The sequence below is a fragment of the Lynx canadensis genome, chromosome A1, assembly GCF_007474595.2.
Source record: "Lynx canadensis isolate LIC74 chromosome A1, mLynCan4.pri.v2, whole genome shotgun sequence".
In the NCBI taxonomy this organism is placed as follows: domain Eukaryota; kingdom Metazoa; phylum Chordata; class Mammalia; order Carnivora; family Felidae; genus Lynx; species Lynx canadensis.
In genome coordinates, this window is record NC_044303.2 from 140,640,901 (window position 1) to 140,660,819 (window position 19,919).

Sequence of the window (19,919 nt, forward strand, 5' to 3'; positions counted from 1 at the left end):
CTGAGTATCTTGAATGTGCCTTTGAAAAGGAACTGTTCAAGGGGTGGTTTGGTGAAGTGGGGGAAAAGCAGAAATGGTTGTGAGATGTTGTAGCAGCTTTTTATTTTTTTTTTAATTTTTTTTAACGTTTATTTATTTTTGAGACAGAGAGAGACAGAGCATGAACGAGGGAGGGTCAGAAAGAGGGAGACACAGAATCCGAAACAGGCTCCAGGCTCTGAGCTGTCAGCACAGAGCCCGACGCGGGGCTCGAACTCAACAGTCTGTGAGATCATGACCTGAGCCGAAGTCGGCCACTTAACCGACTGAGCCACCCAGGCGCCCCTGTAGCAGCTTTTTAAATGCCACATCCAGATAGAACAGACTTTCATTTATTAACTATGTCGTTTCCCCCTAGACATTGGCACACCCTTTTAGAAACTTCCCTGAAGTAACTTTTCCATACCTCATATTATTTCATCCTGAGAAAGATTCGGGACAGGGCTTCTGGGGGCCTGGTTTTTTAGAAGAAGCAAATGAATTAGAAAATTCACGTGTGTATTTGCAATGACACCAAGAGGGACATCGATGTAACTCTTGATTTTGCATCTGTTTCCACTATGGAAGTAAAGCCAACCATAATAAGTTTAACAGTTCCCAAACTACAACAGTTGTTTTTCTTCTCCTTAGACTCCTTAAGCTTCCGATCCAAGAGAATATTTTCTCTTATGAGCAAAGTTTGAGACTATTTTAAGATTAATTCTTATAATCTCTAAACCTACCTTCCCCAGGAAGGGCCAGGACTTTCAGGGGAAATCAGAGAGAAAGACACATGGAATCCTCTAGAGATTCCATAAGAGTCTGGCCTTGGTCCATTCATCTGCTAAAGGCAGAGATTTGAAGCAGGCTGAGGGACCCATTTGATCAGGGACCCCTTGACTCAGTCTCCCATCTTGACCTTGTCGTGGTGCTAAGCTGGGCATTTGGACCAAAGGTAACATGCCTGAGAGTCAAACTCCAGGATTGTTCTGGGCGGAGCCTCCTTGTGCCTGTGCACTATGTACCCATTATCACGAGGTTGGTGAGAACATTGCAGTTTTGTCTTTTGCCTTTGTCATTGATCATGACAGCTAAAGGTAGCCCACAGAGAGCTTACTTTCCAACTTGAAAGATGATTTCTGTATCTTGATTATCACGAGGTTGGTGAGAACGTCACTATTTTGTCTTTTGCCTTTGTCATTGGTCATGACAGCTAAAGGTAGCCCACAGAGAGCTTACTTTCCAACTTGAAAGATGATTTGTGTATCCTGAAGAATATATATATACATATATATATGTGTATATATATACACATATATATGTATATATATGTATATATATATACACATATATATATGTATATATATATACATATATATATGTGTGTGTATATATATATATTTATTTATTTTGAGAGAGAGAGATAGAGAGCAAGGAGGGGAGGGGCAGAGAGAGAGAGAGAGAGAGAGAGAGAGAATGAGAGAGAATCCCAAGCAGGCTCTGCACTGTCAGTGAGGAACCTGACACAGGGTTCAATCCCATGAACAATGAGATCATGACCTGAGCCAAAATCAGGAGTTAGGTACTTAACCAACTGACCCACCCAGGCACCCCTGAAGGATATATTTTTTAAAGGAAATTTTTCCCATACAAATGCTGAAATGTATTTTGTCTCTTGTTCATTTGCTCTTACATGTGTCATTTGCTCCCAATCTCTGACATGTTTCTTTGTTTTCTGTGTGTTGCAGGCAGCATAGTGTACCTCGGGATGATGGCAGGGGCTTTCTTCTGGGGAGGACTGGCAGACAAAGTGGGGAGGAAGCAGTCTCTTTTGATCTGCATGTCTATCAACGGATTTTTTGCCTTCCTTTCATCCTTTGTCCAAGGTTATGGATTTTTTCTCTTCTGTCGCTTACTTTCTGGATTCGGGTAAGGTTTTTTCCTTCATATTTTATAGCAATATGTTTATTCTTCATAATTGTGTATGTTTTCCACTCTAGAGGACCTCATTACTGAAAAATTATCTCTTAAGAACTGCAGTATTGGTTCTTAGAAATATAATTATCGACCCGTAAGTACAGGAGAGAAGAGAGAATACATCTATGTTCTAGTGGCTGATTCTTTTAGTATTTTACTTCCAGGAAATGGTTTTACTTTAAGTGGAATCTATGTCAGAATGCATTCATAAGTGCTTTTTCTTCTGAAAATTTAATTTAAGCAAGAAATAGCTAAGATCCTACCTATTATGAGCTAGTTAAAGGTTCACACCATTCAGGCTTGCTCTTAAATCCAGTATGAGTGTGTCTCAAGCAAATGTTATTTTATTGATCTATGCTAACAACGTATTTAACTTGGTAGGAAGCCTTACTTCTTGAGATGTAATACATTCTTTTTATAAGTTCCTGATTTTTACTGAATTAACAGAAGTTGTGTTGTTAGCCAAGTGCAATGGCATAGTACCATAGCTCCCCCTTCTCCATGGGGGATACGTTCCAAAATCCCCAGGTGATGCCTGAAACTGCCGATAGTACTGAGCCCTGTATATGCTAGGTTATTTTTTTATGTATGTATGTATGTATGTGTATGTGTGTGTGTATATATATATATATATGTGTGTGTGTATATATGTGTGTGTATATATATATATATATATATATATGGTAAAGTTAACTTACCAATTAGGCACAGTAAGAGATTAACAACAATACTGATAAAAATAGAACAATTATAACAATATACTGTAATGAAAGTTATGTGAATATACTCTCTGAAAATATCCTATTGTACGGTACTCTCTCCTCTTCTTGTGATGATGTGAGATGATAAAATGCTCACATGATGAGATGAGGTGAGGTGAATGATGTAGCCATTGTGATGTAGTGTTAGGCTACTATTGACCTTCTGATGATGAGTCAGAAGGAAGATTGTCTGCTTCTGGACTGCAGTTGACCACGAGGAACTGATAGCACAAGTAACTGAAACTGGGGAAAGTGAAATTGCAGATAATGGGGGACAGCTGTATAGCCAATGGTGGAGCCATTTTCTTTAAAGAGCTTGAAGCACTTGTTACTACCCTAAGTGAATCCACAGCTTAGGAAAACCCAACAGCTTAATTAGGAGAGTCCAAGATACTCTGCTTCAACAAGGAAAATAATAGTAAAAATACAAAGTTTCTGTTTGAGAACTTTATTTTTGCTAGAGACGTTCTTTCTGAGGTATCTGTCACAAGATGAATCTATAGGAATAACATAAAATAAAAGTAAATAACTGAATAAAGGAAAGGAGACAGTCCTGGGTTATGAATTTGAGAAGCATATTAGTTGTGGTTGTTGGTGAGAGTGGTACCCACACAGGAAAACACAGTTTTGCCAAAAGAGAAGATCAAAGAACTACATCAGGTCTTCCTTAATTACATAAAGTAGTGCTTTAAAATCACAGCTAAAATAAAGAGAAACATAAGGCATCAGAGGGAAAGACTGTATAACTGGTTACTTCAAGGGTTCAAAGATTTCCACATGTAGACTAATGCATCACTTTTATAACTCATTCAAAATATTTGACTTTTACATCAGTTTATGCCACAAGATGTGTGTGCATATTGAGATTGGTGGGTTATCCACAGATTTTTCTAATGTGCTCTTTCATCTTCTTATAGACCTTCATATGCTATGCTCTGCGCACAGTGGGCACTTTGCAAATATGTGAGTAACTTGCCCAAATTTCAAGAGCTCTCCTTAGAGTGAAGACATTCCAGTAGATCATTGCAATAAACCAAGAAAATTGGAAAGTTTGGGAAAGTGTAAGAATATTTTTTCCTTGAGAAACAAATTATCAGAATCAATAATTTGCTTTTTAATGATAGAGCAAGAAGGCCTTTCCTCAGCAGAGGGGACCCTTGGTGCTCAGAGCTCTGTATGATATTGGCGATACACAGGGCAACCTGGGGAGGTAATTTGGATCATGGATTCAAGGGGCTGCAGCAGACCTAATGCTGAGTGAGCCGGGGTACCTGAGGAAGAACAGGTGTTGTCTGGGGCTATTTGTTTAAAGGACCTTCTCGGGGTCCATAGGATAAGGCATTCTTGCCACCAGGAAAGGCTAAGTCTCCTTTCTACTTTTTCTTACCGATGTAATACCACAAGCCTTCTGCGAAAAGGCTAACACCTAAGTTCTGAACCTTCTAGTCCTTTCCATTTACAATCGTATCCAGGAAATTGCAGTGATATCCATGGACTCAAAAGTCCCCGACTGTGGTCAAATCATTATAGCAGTTTTAATTGCCAGTTCTGGATTATGACGTGGTCAACCCAATTGACTGCAGAGAAAAGGGCTATTACGGTGGTTGCAAAATACTCCAGGCTAATGGACTGCCTAGAAGTTAATTCAAGGGCAGTACAGAAGCAGACACTGCCTGGATATATTCAGAATATCATCCTCTTCCCTGTCGCAGACAAATCATTCCTCAGCCAGCAGTTCAGGGCTGCTGACTTCTAAATAACATAATCTACCTGGCAAAGCACAGTCTGTGTATTGCTAACTCAGCTAGGCTCCATAAATTGTGATACCAGAGGCTAACGCACTGTGCCTTCGCCAAGTTGGCACAGCACTGGGAGTCCAGAAATCCAAGTTCACCACCCCCTTGCCCTTTACTGGGACCTTAGGAGAGTGATTCAGGCTTTCCAGCCTGATTCTTCTTTTGTGAAAAGAGATGGAGATTCCCTAGGCTGGGGGGGGGGGGGGGCGGGGAGCTGAAGGGGAAGTTCAGGTGCAAAACACCCAGAGTTTTGTGGGATCCAGCTGCTGAGGGGACTGGAGAAATGAAGTTGTTAAGGAAAATGAAGAAAGTTATCTTTGTTCCTTGGCTGAGTTTATGAGCCATGTCACCTACACACAACATGTGAGACGCTCTCTCTGTGATAGAGGGCTTTTCTCGGCATCTCTCAAGTTCCATCTGGACACCCTGATTCACTCTCTGAATCTCTGGGCCAGTTCAGCCAAGGCTCTGCTTTCTCCAGAGATCTTGTTGTTTGTACTTAGTTAAGAGCTCCCGTCATCCCCATCTGATCTGAGTTCTAAACTGAGTAAAACTAGATGACCAAGGAAATAAGGTTTCAGAAGGTTGGTGTTTTTCTTTCATGGGTCTCTGATGCTCAGACCTGTCAACGCTCCATGTGTTTCCCAGGACTATGGCTCATGCCATCTTTTCTGCTATCAGAAGTTCTCCCAGAACCCTTAGAGCTCAGGGCATCAGAAAGACCAGGGCATCCTGAGACCAGCCCTTCCAGTGGCTCTCACTACAGAACCTGCAAATATTTGCTTTTCATGTGTTAATTTCTCTCCTCCTCCAGCTTGTACATCCCAAGAGGATGGGGCCTGTCTGCTCAAGGCAAGGTGGGCATCGTTACCTGTAAAGGACACCAGTCCCACCGGTGGTTAGACCTGTTGTATTGGCCACTTGATTGTGGTGTTGCCAGAAGTGAAATAGATAGGAAGCTTGCTATAGTCTTAGTTGGTCTGGATAAGCAGAAGAATTCTAGGTCAAGTGAATGAAAGTTTAACTTGAATCATAAAAGTCATGAGGCTCATGAGAGAGTCATGGCCCATCAGTGAATTCCCTGACTTGAGCCAGTTTACAGACCCAGAATGCCTCAAATAAAGGGGAGACGGTCTCTTCAGGACATTAGTATACTACTGAAACTATGCACTGTTAATCTTTCACTCAGCCTTCCCCAAGAGACTTATGGCCTTTTGCCAGGGTTACACTGCTGAGGGGAAAGGAGATAATCAGACTTTGGGGGGAGGGGGCTTACTAGGCACTGGCTCTGAAGTGACACTAATTCCAGGAGATCCAAACTGTCACTGAGGTTCACCAGTCAGAGTAGGGGCTTATGGTGCTTGGGAGATCATGGAGCTGTAGCTCAGGTCCCTCTCAAAGCGGGACCCACGGTACCCACTGAATCCATCCTATGGTCATTTCCCAGTTCCAGAATGCATAATTGGAATAGACATCGTCACTGAAAGAATCTCCACATTGGTCTAGCACCTGTCCACCAGTTCCACACACTAGGGATTGCAGAGGAGGAAGAGAATTTCTGGGTCATAGGCAGAGCCTTCATTTTGCAGATTTTGGTTCAGTGATGGAACCAAGAAGACACAGCTAGGACTGAAGTTACAACTTAGTCCTTTTGAACTAGCAACTCTGTCCATAAGTAAACTGCATTCTGAATCCAAGGTCAAGATACCTTCATGTTGATTTTATTGCAAATGCCACTGGTTGCCAGCTGCTCTGTCTTATTTCATTGCTGAAGCATCGACAGCACTGTGTTACATTCCTATCTCTGCAGATAAGGGAGACTGGGAAGGATTACTTCATTTAGCCTGAGGTCTACCTGAGTTTGTGGTTTTATTGCCTTTAAATGTGCTTTCCTCTTAATTTCCCACACCAAGTCATGAGTATATTTTGTTAGAAACATAAATATGTCCAGCTGCTGTATTTTGTGTGACTTTAAATATTTATTCGGTACAAAGAATGATTTTCTAGCTGGAGACAACAGTGAGAATGAGGAATAGGGCATCACCAATTATTCATCTGTCTCTCACTTTCCTAAGTGAATCTCACACCAGGGAATAGACGCTTCCCTTTCCTCTTTTGTTACAGAAAATTAGGAAGAGAGGAAATGGAGTTGACACCACTGATTCATTTTCATTTGCCCCAGAATTAAATTATTTGTTTCCAGTCACTGTTAATTATGGGAATTGTAATGCTTCAAATGCTGCGCAATGTCAGAGTTGGGAGCTTCTCACCGAGGGCCTGGCATAAAGGTCAGGAGGAAAATATAACAGCAACAGAATCAAAATGAAATTTCTGTGTGTCTGTGTATCAGAGTGAACAAATAGCCATTACTCCTTCTGCAAACGGAGCCTCACAAATGCATACTTCAGAGCTACTTTCAATATCCCTCTATTAATTGCATTAGAACCAGAATACCTTCGCTTTGTAGAAATGATCCCCACTAACTGGAATTCTTCAGTGTTTTATACTGAGCATCTCATTTATTCCCACAACATTTTTAATAAGTAGGTATGCAAAAATATTATGCTTTTTTTTTTTTTTTTAATTAGAAGCTAGTGGCACAGATAGATTAAGCAGCTTCCAAATGTTCACTAGATCCTCAGGTCTTCTGAGTTTTAGTCTCATTCTGAACTATATAAGGTTCTCCCCTTAAAGTAGTCTTTCTCTTAAGATACATTTTATTTCCTTCTCATATTTGAAAAATGCAGACTCATTTCAAAATTTGCAAAACTCTTAAAATGTGTTTTATCAAATGCCTGTATGTGCTTGCCCTACAAGAGATGCTATGTTAAGCACTTATAATATTGACTCCCTTAAACCTCATGGTGACCCTATGAAGAAGATACCCTTTATTCTACCCATTTTCTAGATAGGGAAATTGAGGCACAGAGAGGTTAAATAACCGTCCAAGGTCACATAGCAAGTTATGTAGTCGTACATAGGCAGTCTGGCTCCAGAATCCACGTTTATACCACCAGGCTGTGCTGTCTCGGATTCAATGAGAAGTATCTCTGATTTCATATGACACAGTGCCCAATACATGATAGACACTAAATAAACATTTTGAACAAATCAATTCAGAAAGATTTCTGACCCAGAGAATCAGTACGGAGAACTGTGCTACTGTGAAAGATGAGGCAACAGATTAAATTACTTTTGATCCAAAAGTAATCACACATCTGGATTGTGAACAGTAAGTCATTGTTTTCTTAGGCCTGTGTTGTCCAACGGGCAGCATGTAACTACCAAGCACTTGAAATGCAGCCAGATTGAGATGTGCTGTAAATGCAAAATACATAACACTGGTTTCAAAGACTTAGCACATATAAAAGGGTGCAAATACCTCATTAATAATTTGTATATGGATTACATGTTAAAATGATAATATTTGAACATATATTGAGTTAAATGAATATATATATTAAAACTAACTTCAGCTGATTGTTTTCCTCTTTGTCTTAATATCTTTTCTAGAAAATTTAAAGTTATATATGTGGCTCACATGATACTTCTTTCGGAAGGCACTATCTTAGACAATGGCTTATATGAGAATTTCCAACATAAAGGTTGACCTTTTGGACATTTATTTCCCAGTTGCTCTTTGGCAAAGGTTCTGTTGATCCCAAGAAAGATGTAACAGAGCAAAAGACCTTCCAGACTTACAATGTATAATTGTGAGAAATTAGCCATGTGTGCTCTTTTTTTCTTTAAATTTTTCTTAACATTTATTTATTTTTAAAAAAAATTTTTTTTTTCAACGTTTATTTATTTTTGGGACAGCGAGAGACAGAGCATGAATGGGGGAGGGGCAGAGAGAGAGGGAGACACAGAATCGGAAACAGGCTCCAGGCTCTGAGCCATCAGCCCAGAGCCCGACGCGGGGCTCGAACTCACGGACCGCGAGATCGTGACCTGGCTGAAGTCGGACGCTTAACCGACTGCGCCACCCAGGCGCCCCAACATTTATTTATTTTTGAGACAGGGAGAGACAGAGCATGAACAGGGGAGGGTCAGAGAGAGGGACACAGAATCTGAAGCAGGCTCCAGGCTCTGAGCTGTCAGCTCAGAGCCCGATGCGGGCCTCGAACTCACGGACTGCGAGATCATGACCTAAGCCGAAGTCGGCCACTTAACCGACTGAGCCACCCAGGCGCCCTCCCCATATGTGCTCTTTAGAAAAGACTCTGTCAGCTCCTTGAGGGCAGGGACTTGTGTTTTTCACACCTGTACCTCCAGCAACCGTGATGTGCTTCGCCCAGAGTCTGGCTGGAGGGGGTGGGGTGGAGGACAGGTAAAATGGTAGCTCGGGTTGAGGGTGAGTGGAGGAGTGGATGACTGGATGCACACAGCACATGACTGAAGTCCACGTGTTTTGTCGTCACTTCTTACAGATCATCGTAGTGTTCGTCACCACCTTTATTCATGACACTGTTTAGGTGGTCCTGGAATGCGTTCTTCGAGTTCTTTCCAGAACTAGATTAATTTTGTTTTTCAAGACAGCATTAGAATCCTGATCTACGGCTACACCTCCCCCCCTCCCCCCTCCCCCCTCCTCCCTCCCCCCGGCATAGTATCTATGCTGCTGTGGATGCTATAGGTTCGAGGGCTTAGGGTAGCAACCTGATTGCAAACGAGGGCTAAGAGAGTTGTACTGAAGCTGTTTTCTTAGAAACACATCTTTTATCCAAATTAGATATTTACATCTCAATATTTTTTAAAACAGTCAAGTTTTCTACCAATTATTCTATCCATACTTTACATAATATTGAGAAAATAACAACTGCCCATATCAAAGAATATGAATTTTTGTTTAAATCTGTGGCTTTGGAGAGTGGAAAACTAGAGGTACCCAAACCACACATCCTTTAGCACTGCCCCTGGGTATGGGAGATTCCCATTCTTGATTTGATGACTGGTTCGGTTACCAGTAAGTGTTCTCCTGTTTCTATCTTGAGTACTTGTAATGAACAGGTGCTTTCTAATCGATGCAGCAATCTCATTTTCTGTGTGAACCCAGCCCATTCAGAAACCATTAGATCTGTATTCTTTTCTCTAAGCCTCTGTAGTAGTCTGTTTGCTTTCATGAAAAGGAAGTCACTGAAAAGTCCTTCTTCAGGACTGCTGCTTTAATTGTTTATTTCTGGGTCCAATTCAATAAAGCATAATGAATTGGTTCTGAATTGCTGTGCAATTTGCCTGGCAGTTCAGTGTCATTGATTTTCATTTTTTTGTTGATTCTGAGTGAGGATTAAAAGGATATTTTCATGCAACTTTCTTGTAATTGTACAGACTATACCCAGTATAGACTTCACCATTTCAGTATTCTTTTTATAAGCCCATAATACCCATCTTAGTAAAAGCTGTCAGAGTCAGCTCGGGTAGACTTCGCCCTCTGCATATTATCAGTATGGAGCATGTGACTTTACAGTGCATATTAAACTTCCTCCTGAATTCTGTCCTCACCTAATGCCCCATTTCCCAGTGGAAATGGAAGATGGAAGATTGAGGTGAAGGACCATTTGACAATCACATGGTGAAATAAGTTAGAATGAAATTATTCTTTGTTACATGCTTACTGGGGAATTAGAGCAGAACAGAATTACTCAATAGAATCCCTCCTCAGGACAAGAACTCATCAGACATTCCATAATTTTTCCTCTAAACTGTCATATTTCAAGCCATTTTAAGTACAATTACTCTTTTTATCCATAGCCTCCCTCTTTTATTGCAAAACCCTGAACTCTTCCCTATCTTTGCCTCCGTAGCCAGCCTAAGCCAGTATGATGAGGTACAGGGACCAACATAATCTACCATAGCTGCCGTCTGAACTGGACTAGTATGAGGTAAGGCTGTGAAATTTGCAGTCTTAAGATCATCAGGCTTCTCAGTTTCTCAGTGAAGTTTGTGCAGACATTCATATTTGGCATTCTCTTTCATCCTGCTGTGCTAAACTGACTTAACTTATGGGTCTCATATTCCTGACAGAGGAGATGTTTTGTCTGTAAAGCTGACACACCCTTTGCCGTATACAATATCCCACTCATGAATTTGCCTTAGATTATTGAGGAAAATAAATATGTTTCATGACATTCACAAGATGCCTGGTATTGAGTCATATGTGGACCTTTTGAGGTGGGGTGCGTGTGTATGTGTGTGTGGGTATGTGTGTGTGTGTACGCTCACAGATGTGGGCACACATGCGTGTAGAATGCGGTTGGAGAGTGGTCCCAACTTATTCTAGAATGTGTTTTAACACAGTTTTGTTTAGCTTCTTTATACTTCTTTTTTTTTTTTTAATTTTTGAGTGTTTATTTTTGAGATAGAGAGAGACAGAGACAGAGCGCAAAAGGGGGAAGGGCAGAGAGAGAGGGAGACACAGAATCCAAAGCAGGCTCCAGGCTCCAAGCTGTCAACACAGAGCCCCACGCAGGGCTAGAACCCAAGAACCATGAGATCATGACCCGAGCCAAAGTTGGATGCCTAGCTGACTGAGCCACCCAGGTGCTCCGGTTTCTTTATATTTCTATAATTAAAGTTGTAAAAACCCAACATTAATTACTATTTCTTAAGAATAACTCCAACTCTGGGACGCCTGGGTGGCTCAGTTGGTTAAGCATCCGACTTCGGCTCAGGTCACGATCTCGTGGTCCGTGAGTTCGAGCCCCGCGTCGGGCTCTGTGCTGACAGCTCAGAGCCTGGAGCCTGTTTCAGATTCTGTGTCTCCCTCTCTCTCTGACCCTCTCCCGTTCATGCTCTGTCTCTCTCTGTCTCAAAAATAAATAAACATTAAAAAAAAAATAAAAAAAAAAGAATAACTCCAACTCTGAAATTCCAAATATCAACTCTTTCGGCTGTGTCAATTCAATTTTGTTTTAATCTGGCTAATATTCCACCTATATAGAGTGTGGATTTCAATTATTATTCCCTCTAAGCCTCCTATTACCAAATATAATTAAGATTTGACCCTTTTTGACAGCTAATAAAATAGATTCAATATCTGATCCTGAGAAAAAGTCTTTATAAACCATCTTGATCTGTTTGCTTCATTTATGTAAACATGCCATCAAATATGAATTTTGAGAAAACTTCAACAGTAGTTAATTGACCATTATGTAATGAACAATAAAAAGGGGGCATCTGGGTGACTCAGTTGGTTGAACGTCTGACTCTTAATTTCAGCTCAGGTCATCATCTCACAGTTCGTGGGATTGAGCCGTGTATCAGGCTCTGCACTGACAAGCACGGAGCATGCTTGGGATTCTCTCTGCCCCTCCCCTGCTCATGCTTACGTGCTCAAGTGTGCACGTGCTGTCTGTCTCTGTCTCTCTCTCAAAAAAAAAAAAAAAAAAAAAGGTCTCCATGCTAACTGGATTTAGAAATGTATTGCACATCAGATAATGTAAAAGATAACCATTTCATGCCTTATCTTATGGATTTTTAGTATAAAACAAGTTATCATTTCATTAAATCCCCATTACAAGAGTTTCTCAACCTCAACACTATTAATATTTTGGAACGGATAATTCTTTGTTGTGAATAACTGGCTTGTGTATTTTAGGATTCTTAGCAGCATCCCTGGCCTCTACTTACTATATGCCAATAGCACCTCCTGAGTTGTGAACAACTAGAAATGTATCCAGACATTGCCGAATGTCTGTTGAGAGACTGGTGAACACGACCAACTGTATTTAACAGCAGCTGATACGTGGGAATTTGAGAACTTCCATTTAAATATTTGTTATCTTCTCATGTATTCTCAGAAATTGTATCTTGATACAATAAAACAATTAAAGAAATACATTAGCCCCTCACACAAAATATTGAACTATTGATACAGAGTAATAATGAAAAATTTTCTTTCTTTTCTTCATTTTTTTTTTTACTTATAAAAAAGGAAGGGGGACAGCTTTTTCTTATCTTCAACACTTCCAGGAACAAAATCATATTGTAAGACATGAACACTTGTGCTTTCTCTCTTACCTAAACTTGTATTGTTGTTGGTAATTCTAGCATTCTGCAGCACTTTCCTGAAAGGTACCAAGGTATTTTAGAAGCTCCCAGAGTGCCCAAGAGGATCGCACAGTGTCTTATGCCCAGAGGTTCCAAGCGACTCTTTTCACCAGGGGACCTGGTCAAGAGGTGACCATGGAAATTCAGATATGCAGTAATTTCAGGAGCTCTGTGGGGACTTTATTGCTATCAGAACTTCCATCCCAGCACCCACGACTTCTCTTATGGTTGTACTGACCCAAAACATAAGATGTATCTTTTAATTCATGGGAGATGTTTAGGTCATCAGAACAAGTTTCTCCAGAAGGTTTGGAGTGGCACCTCCATCAGCAGAGAGGCTTCATGAAATACAGCTCTTCTGAGGAACACTTAGTGCATGTCCAGTAGGCCAGGTAATGGGGATTCAAAGATGAATGGAATATAGTCCTCACCTTCAGGGAACCTTCACTCTGATGTGAATAATGTTTAAGACCTCTGATGGAGTATGAAATACGAGTAATAGTTAACATTACCACATGCTCTAATGGATTTTTTTTCTGCTTAAAGGACATGATAGTAACAGGAGGAGTGATATTTTCCCTAAAATGGATGATCAGCCTACAGTAGGAAGTGTGAATGCTTGGATTGTTTTGTAGGTCTCTGAATCTGAAGAACTTTGCAAAGGAATTGAATAGACTCCCTCTCTCATTCTTCAGACTCATCTATCTATTGATATTAGAGTTCCTTGCAGTCTGCTTTGCATACAGATATTGAGAGACATCCATGCAAAAATAACCACCTTAAAAAGAGGCATTGAATCAAAAGCACCTGGATTGCTCATGTGCCCCTAAAAGGTGGTATTCTCTTATGCAACAGTAATTTGTTTAAAACTAACAGGCAAGTTTACTGTTTTCCGCTTGCCATTTTAGTCACCCTGGAGTACATTTATCTTGGTTCAGAGTGGCCTGGCATATGTTAACATCCAGTTGTTCCTTCATGAAATGTGAGTTATAGCTCTTCCATATGGAATGTCCAGAATCCTGATGAAACATTAATTAGGATGTGAAAAGTCAATAAAAACCGAGACTCTTTATGCATTGCAAAGTGAAGGCATAGATTAGGGGCCTGGGACTTTATGGTGCAGAGAAACGGATCCTTCACATCAAATTTAAAAGGAGTAGTGTTAAGTGATTGATGACACGGCCATTTTATTTCCTACCGAAACTGTGTGTTATAATGAAACCACTTTAAATCTGTTCAGAAACTTTGTTGAATTTTTAAAATTCAGGGAAGGCTCCCTGAGAAAGTGATTGTTAAATCGAATCTTCAAATAAGTAGTCCCCAAAAAGTAATATAGTCCAGGCAGGAGCAACAGCCTGTGGAAGGCAAGGAAATAGGGGGGAAATCCAGCAACTTCTGGATACTTCAGAATACATTTCTTTTTTTCATAGAAACATTCTTTTATTTATTCATTAATTTGTTTTTCGTCCTTTTGATTTTTTTTAAATGAGAATGTTAATTATAAAAGCAGTGCATGCTCTTTTTTTAAAAAAAAAAAAGTATTTCAGGTAATGAGGAAGTGTTTAAAATAGAAAGTGGAAGTCCACCATTCAACAACTTCCCTGCTTCCAGCATCGAATTTCTTTTTCCTTTTTTTTGATTTAAATTTTGGTTAGTTAACATACAGTGCAATATTGGTTTCAAGAGTAGAATTCAGTGATCCATCACTTACATATAACACCCAGTGCTCATCACAATAAGTGCCTCCTTAGTTCCCATCACCCATCTAGCCCATCCCCCACCCACTTCCCTCCATCAACCCTCAGTTTGTTCTCTATCATTAAGAGTCTCATGTGGTTTATTTCCCTGTCTTCTCTTCCCCCTCCTTCCCATGTGCTTATCTGTTTTGTTTCTTAAATTCTGCACGTGAGTGAAATCATGGTATTTTTCTTTCTCTGATGGACTTATTTCACTTAGCATAATACATTCTAGCTCCATCCATATCATAGCAATGGCAAGATTTCATTCTTTTGGATGTCTGAGTAATATTCCTTTGTAAATACATACCACCCTCGTCTTTATCCATCCATCAGTCGAAGGATATTCGGGCTCTGTCTATAGTTTGGCTATTGTTGACAATGCTGCTGTAAACACTGGGGTGCAGATTCAAATACCCCTTTGAATCTGTATTTTTGTATCCTTTGGGCAAATACATAATAGTACAATTGCTGGATCACAGGGTAGTTCTGTTTAAGCTAGTGATTTTTAAACCATTTGAATAAGAGTTCCCACTAAGAAACACATTGCAGCCCATTATACACTTATATACATATATATTTATTTTATGTATATAAATGTATATGTAGACACACACACACACATATATATGCATAAATGTATATACATTCTACATCATAAACATGTTCATAATGAAGAAAAAGTTTCATGAAATGATGCTTATCCTTATTACTTGAGTTGCCCTGAACTATTTTCATCTCTATTGTAATTTTTAAATGTTAGTAGCTTATATCTACTGAGTTAATTCTGTAGCCCACAGACTGAAAAGCACTGACCTGAGTGGTCTGCCCACATCTAACAGTAGATAACTTCCACGTCACTTTAAGCAGGGACAAATGCGTGAAGCAGTGCCATATTTTGACCTACTGTTTGATGCAGAATGACACTATGAATCTTGCGATTTGTTTGGTACATCCAGTTTGCTACAGATAAGGCCTTTCTCTAAATTTCATTTGCTAAAGTCATTGCCAATACTTCTTTATCATATCAAAGGCTCTGAGGAAATCAGTTACTGCTAAATGGATAAATGCATGTTCTCTTCCTTGATGTGAAATGTCAATAGCAATTTACCTTACAGAAATCTGAACATAAAGGAATCAGCACATATTTTTAAAACTGTATTGCTAAATGTTTTCTCTACAATTTGTTTATATCTATTATTGTATATCATTTAAAAAATACTGATTTTAAGAATTCATAGGGGTGCCGCCTGGGTGGCTCAGTCGGTTGGGTGTCTGACTCTTGATTTCACCTCAGGTCATGATCTTCGGGTGGTGGGATCGAGCCCTGCATTAGGGTCCATGCTGAGCATTGTGCCTACATGGGATTCTCTCTCTCTCTCTCTCTCTCTCTCTCTCTCTCTCTCTCTCTCTCTGCATCTCTCCCCTGCTTACATGCTCTCTCTTTCTAAAATAAAATAAAATAAAATAAAATAAAATAAAATAAAAGAGTTAATATTGCTGTTTAGAATGATAGTAATGTTTTCCCATAACCCTACTTTCTGAGGCAGTGGTTTTAAAACTTAGGGGGTCAAGACCTATTTGAAACTCTGATGAGATTTATGGCCTATCTTCCTAGAATGAACAAAATATTTATTCCATATACACTCACTAGAGAACACTTAGCCTGAATGGAAGTCACTGCTCATGTCATCTCTCTAGAGCTCAGTCAGCATCTCTTATAATTGCCCCACTGGAAGGAAGCATTGTACTCCCTTCTGTTAGTATTGAAACCAGCAGCACCTTATTTGATTCTACCAGTGCACCTACACGTGTACTCATGCGGCGGTGAAATCTATCTACTGGGTTCTACTGAAATCTGAAACCTACTGAGACCAGAACAGTCTAGGAAGCAACCCCATTGAGCCTGTGGCCATCAACACAGCAGCCTGATTGGGCTGCAGTACCAGCTGCCACAGTGTAGCAGTGAGCAAGGACAGTTACAGACAGCCTCCCAGAAGTGTTTGAAGCTCTTTCCAAAGTCACCACGTCATGGGTAGAACTTATCATAGTATCTCTTTTTTTAAATGTGTTAATTAAAATACTCACTAGATTGTACCAAATGCTGTAATTCTGGCAAATATGTAGAACGTTCAACCCTGAGCAGAAAACCCGTCATAATCTTCAACAAGGGAGGCTCTAGAAACCACATGACTAGGGCACCACTGCCACCTTTTGGTGACATTACTTAATTGCAGGTTCTGGAGGGATAATAAACCTATATTAAACAGAGATTATAGTGTTAAAATTACAAAATGATAGAAAATATACATTGCTTGATATGCTGGGATAGAGAGAGAGCATGTGCCGTCAGAGCTTGCTTTGGTTCTGCACTTTGCATCTCACGTGGGTGTACTGGCTCTGATTTCTTGTATTTTCTGTACCTGTTGGCAGGATTGGAGGAGCCATTCCCACTGTGTTCTCCTACTTTGCTGAAGTGCTGGCCCGAGAGAAGCGGGGTGAGCATCTGAGCTGGCTCTGCATGTTCTGGATGATTGGTGGGATCTACGCCTCTGCCATGGCTTGGGCTATCATCCCGCATTACGGTAAGAGGCTGGCCTTACGTGGGCTGGGCAGGCACCTTATTTTACTTCAGACTCCATTCCATCCCTTCCCTCTCTTGTAGATGCTGGTTTGAGGACAACACTGTCATAATCGAGTCTTTCCCTTTTGTGATACCTAGGATTTTTCCCCCCCGTACAGAGTCCTGTATAAGGGAGGACTATGCATTTTGCTGTTTTTAAAGTAATCACTTTCATTTGCTTTCTATGTGCTATCAACTCTGGCGTCCCCACCCCAATGGACGTGTAAGGAGACACAGATCTCCATCAGCATATAAGGCGACATGACTTCAGTTGTTTTGGGGACTGTCATATACATCAGGCACATACAACTACCTTCATTCGTCCCCTCTGGGTCCAGTCCAAAGCTTAGCCCCATGTTATCCCTGCCTCCTCTGGCAGCTCATAACTCAGATGAGAACAGGAAGAATCCTGTCTTCTCATGGACCCTCTGAGAATTTAAGATGTGATTCTCCTGTCCTTGCTGCCAGGATCCCCTCCTCAGTTTCTCCCTAAGCACTTCTTCCTACCACCTCTGAATACCTGAAGGCCTCATGTTTCTGAGCAGTGTTGTCCTGCTTGAAAGCCAGAAACTTCCAGTTGCTTCTATAAGGAAAAGAGGAATGGAGGGGTTCTGGTTATGTGTGTGTGTGTGTGTGTGTGTGTGTGTGTGCATGTGTGTGTGTAAGAGAGAGCAAACAGGTTGAAGTTTGCAAAATATGAATACTGTATAAAATAAATGGCATGTGACTTCAAAAACTCACTCTTTTGTTCAACCTAAAATTGAATCGATCATCAGCTAAAAATTAGATTTCAGAAATTCACTTTTTGATCATTTTCTTTTTTTCCGCTTTTGTTTTAGAACAGAGCAATTTTTCATTATAAAGCATAGTTCTGTTAGGGAACAACCTTCTGTGAATTTGATTCATTGCTAAAATCAAAGACAAGATGTAGATTTTAGTATTAAAATGCATTGTAATTTATTTTAATATACTGCATTACAAAATTCAGGTTTGTCACACTCTTTATTTTAATAAACCTAAAAACTTACATGCAAATCAAAATTGTATATAACAATGACAGCAAAAACATAAAACCTTCCTACAAAAGCATGTCTGTAGTTCCCTGTCTTTGGACACGTAAGAACTGGAGGAAAAGAAATGTGGACTTGGAGAGGTCTGGGGCCAGCTTGCTCCCTGCAGGCTCAACCTCAACCATCCAACAGAGAAGGAAAAAAAAGGAGGAGGAGGAGGAGGACGACGAGGAGGACGAGGAGGAGGAGGAGGAGGAGGAGGAGGAGGAGGAGGAGGAGGAAGAAGAAGAAGAAGAAGAAGAAGAAGAAGAAGAAGAAGAAGAAGAAGAAGAAAACAGAAAAAGAAAAGAAAAGAAAAAGAAAAAGAAAAAAGAAATAAAAGGAAAAAAAGATATAAGGAATTGGTTACTTGGCCAAAGAGAACTTTTCTTTGCCGCACACTTAAGTTGAGTGTGGCCTGCCAAGCTCAAGTGATGAGTTTTCCTTTCTTACACTCTGGTTGCTTCTGGGCCAGAAATACCCTCATACAGGTAGTTACCCAGGTCCACCCGAAGGCTCGTTTTCTGCCACCATCCAAGGAATTCTAGGTGATTCTCCTCCTTTGTCTGGGCCCTGAAGACCTCAGCCACCCCCAGAACTTGCCCCTGTGGGAAGACATCTAGCTCCCGCCCCACTCAGCTGGCTGTTTGGAAAGGAAAAGCCGCTTCACTGCCACATAAAGAATTGCTTCTTAGGAACTATGTGTAAGGAGATAAAAAGGAGATACAGAGCCTGTGCAGGGTCCAGCTTTACCCAGCCTTGCTCCTTCAGCCTCTCGTACCAATTTTTTAAAAGTGCCTCATTCAGGTGGACTTGGTTGCAACCCTACTGGTTGGCCTCTCCAGTTGCTCACGCGGAGAATTACTGCTGGTGATTTCACTCTGCAGCTGGATTCCTTCCAAGGCCGGCCTTGCATCTCAGCCTCTGATGGCAGCACAGCTCCTTGACCCCTGGGTTTTTGGTGTCTCCTTCCTGGTCCCCTTCCCCATCGTATGGCAGAATTTCTCCTGCTGGCCTTTCTAAGCTCGCAAGTCAGTAGGGCTTCTGTAGTTCCCATATTTCCACCAGACCTGGGCATGATTGCTTTTGTTTGTTTTTCCTCACTAGGTATTTAGTTCCTCAGACTCTTGCCTTTCACGCATCCCAACCCTTAAGCCACGGAGGGCTCCAGATTTTGCCTCCAGCCTTGCCAACCTTCAGTTAGTGGCTACCCTACAGAAAATGGGCATAATCCCACCTTTATTTTTCTCAAGCACACATAAGGTATTCTTTTTTATAGCAAAAAAGGCTACCTAGTCCATACATAACTGGAAAGAGCTGAAGTGGTGAATCGTAAACAATTGATTAAAAAATTACAAAAAAAAACAATCACAATACAACAAAATCAAATGTATCTGAGGCTGAAATTAATTTATATGTTAAAGGAACCTTGAGAAATAATGACCTGGTTAAGAAATCAGAAACAGAATATTAAAACCTTATGCCCATGCTTTATTGAAGGCTTTCCATGGCCAGAAATGTGGCAAAAACAATTATTGCAATCAAGCTGTCTGTATATTAGAATCAACAGGGGAGATTTTTAAATATGCTTGCTGAGTTCATTGTTGCATGCCTGCAATTTTGAAGAGTTTTCATTATTTCAAAATAAAAGAACTTAGTTTTAAAAATTCTGTGCTCCTAGGGGATGATGATGTTTTGTATCTTGATGTGGGGGATGGTGTTTCAGGGGCATTCATTTATAAAAATGCATTAGGCTGGGTGCTTAAGATTTGTGTACATCACTATATGGATGTTACAGTTTTTTTTTTATAAAAACGCTTAACTAAAAGTTTACCTCTTCCCTAACCCCCTGAAAATACCCATGCTTGGGTCCTACACCAGACCATTTGAATTCAGTTGTCTGGGCTGGG

The 19,919-nt window shown here is 40.5% G+C and overlaps 1 protein-coding gene and 1 non-coding gene across 2 annotated transcripts in view; both read left to right on the forward strand.

Moving 5' to 3' along the window:
• Nucleotides 1-19,919, forward strand: part of SV2C (synaptic vesicle glycoprotein 2C) — a 170,249-nt gene that overhangs the window by 46,032 nt on the left and 104,298 nt on the right. Inside the window, 2 exon segments of the mRNA XM_032593357.1 lie at nucleotides 1,767-1,947; nucleotides 16,771-16,922. Of these exon segments, the coding sequence (XP_032449248.1) occupies nucleotides 1,767-1,947; nucleotides 16,771-16,922 (333 nt within the window).
• LOC115526926 lies at nucleotides 18,034-18,164 on the forward strand. Its single transcript, XR_003972804.1, has one exon. It is a non-coding gene; the product is annotated as a small nucleolar RNA SNORA38 (small nucleolar RNA).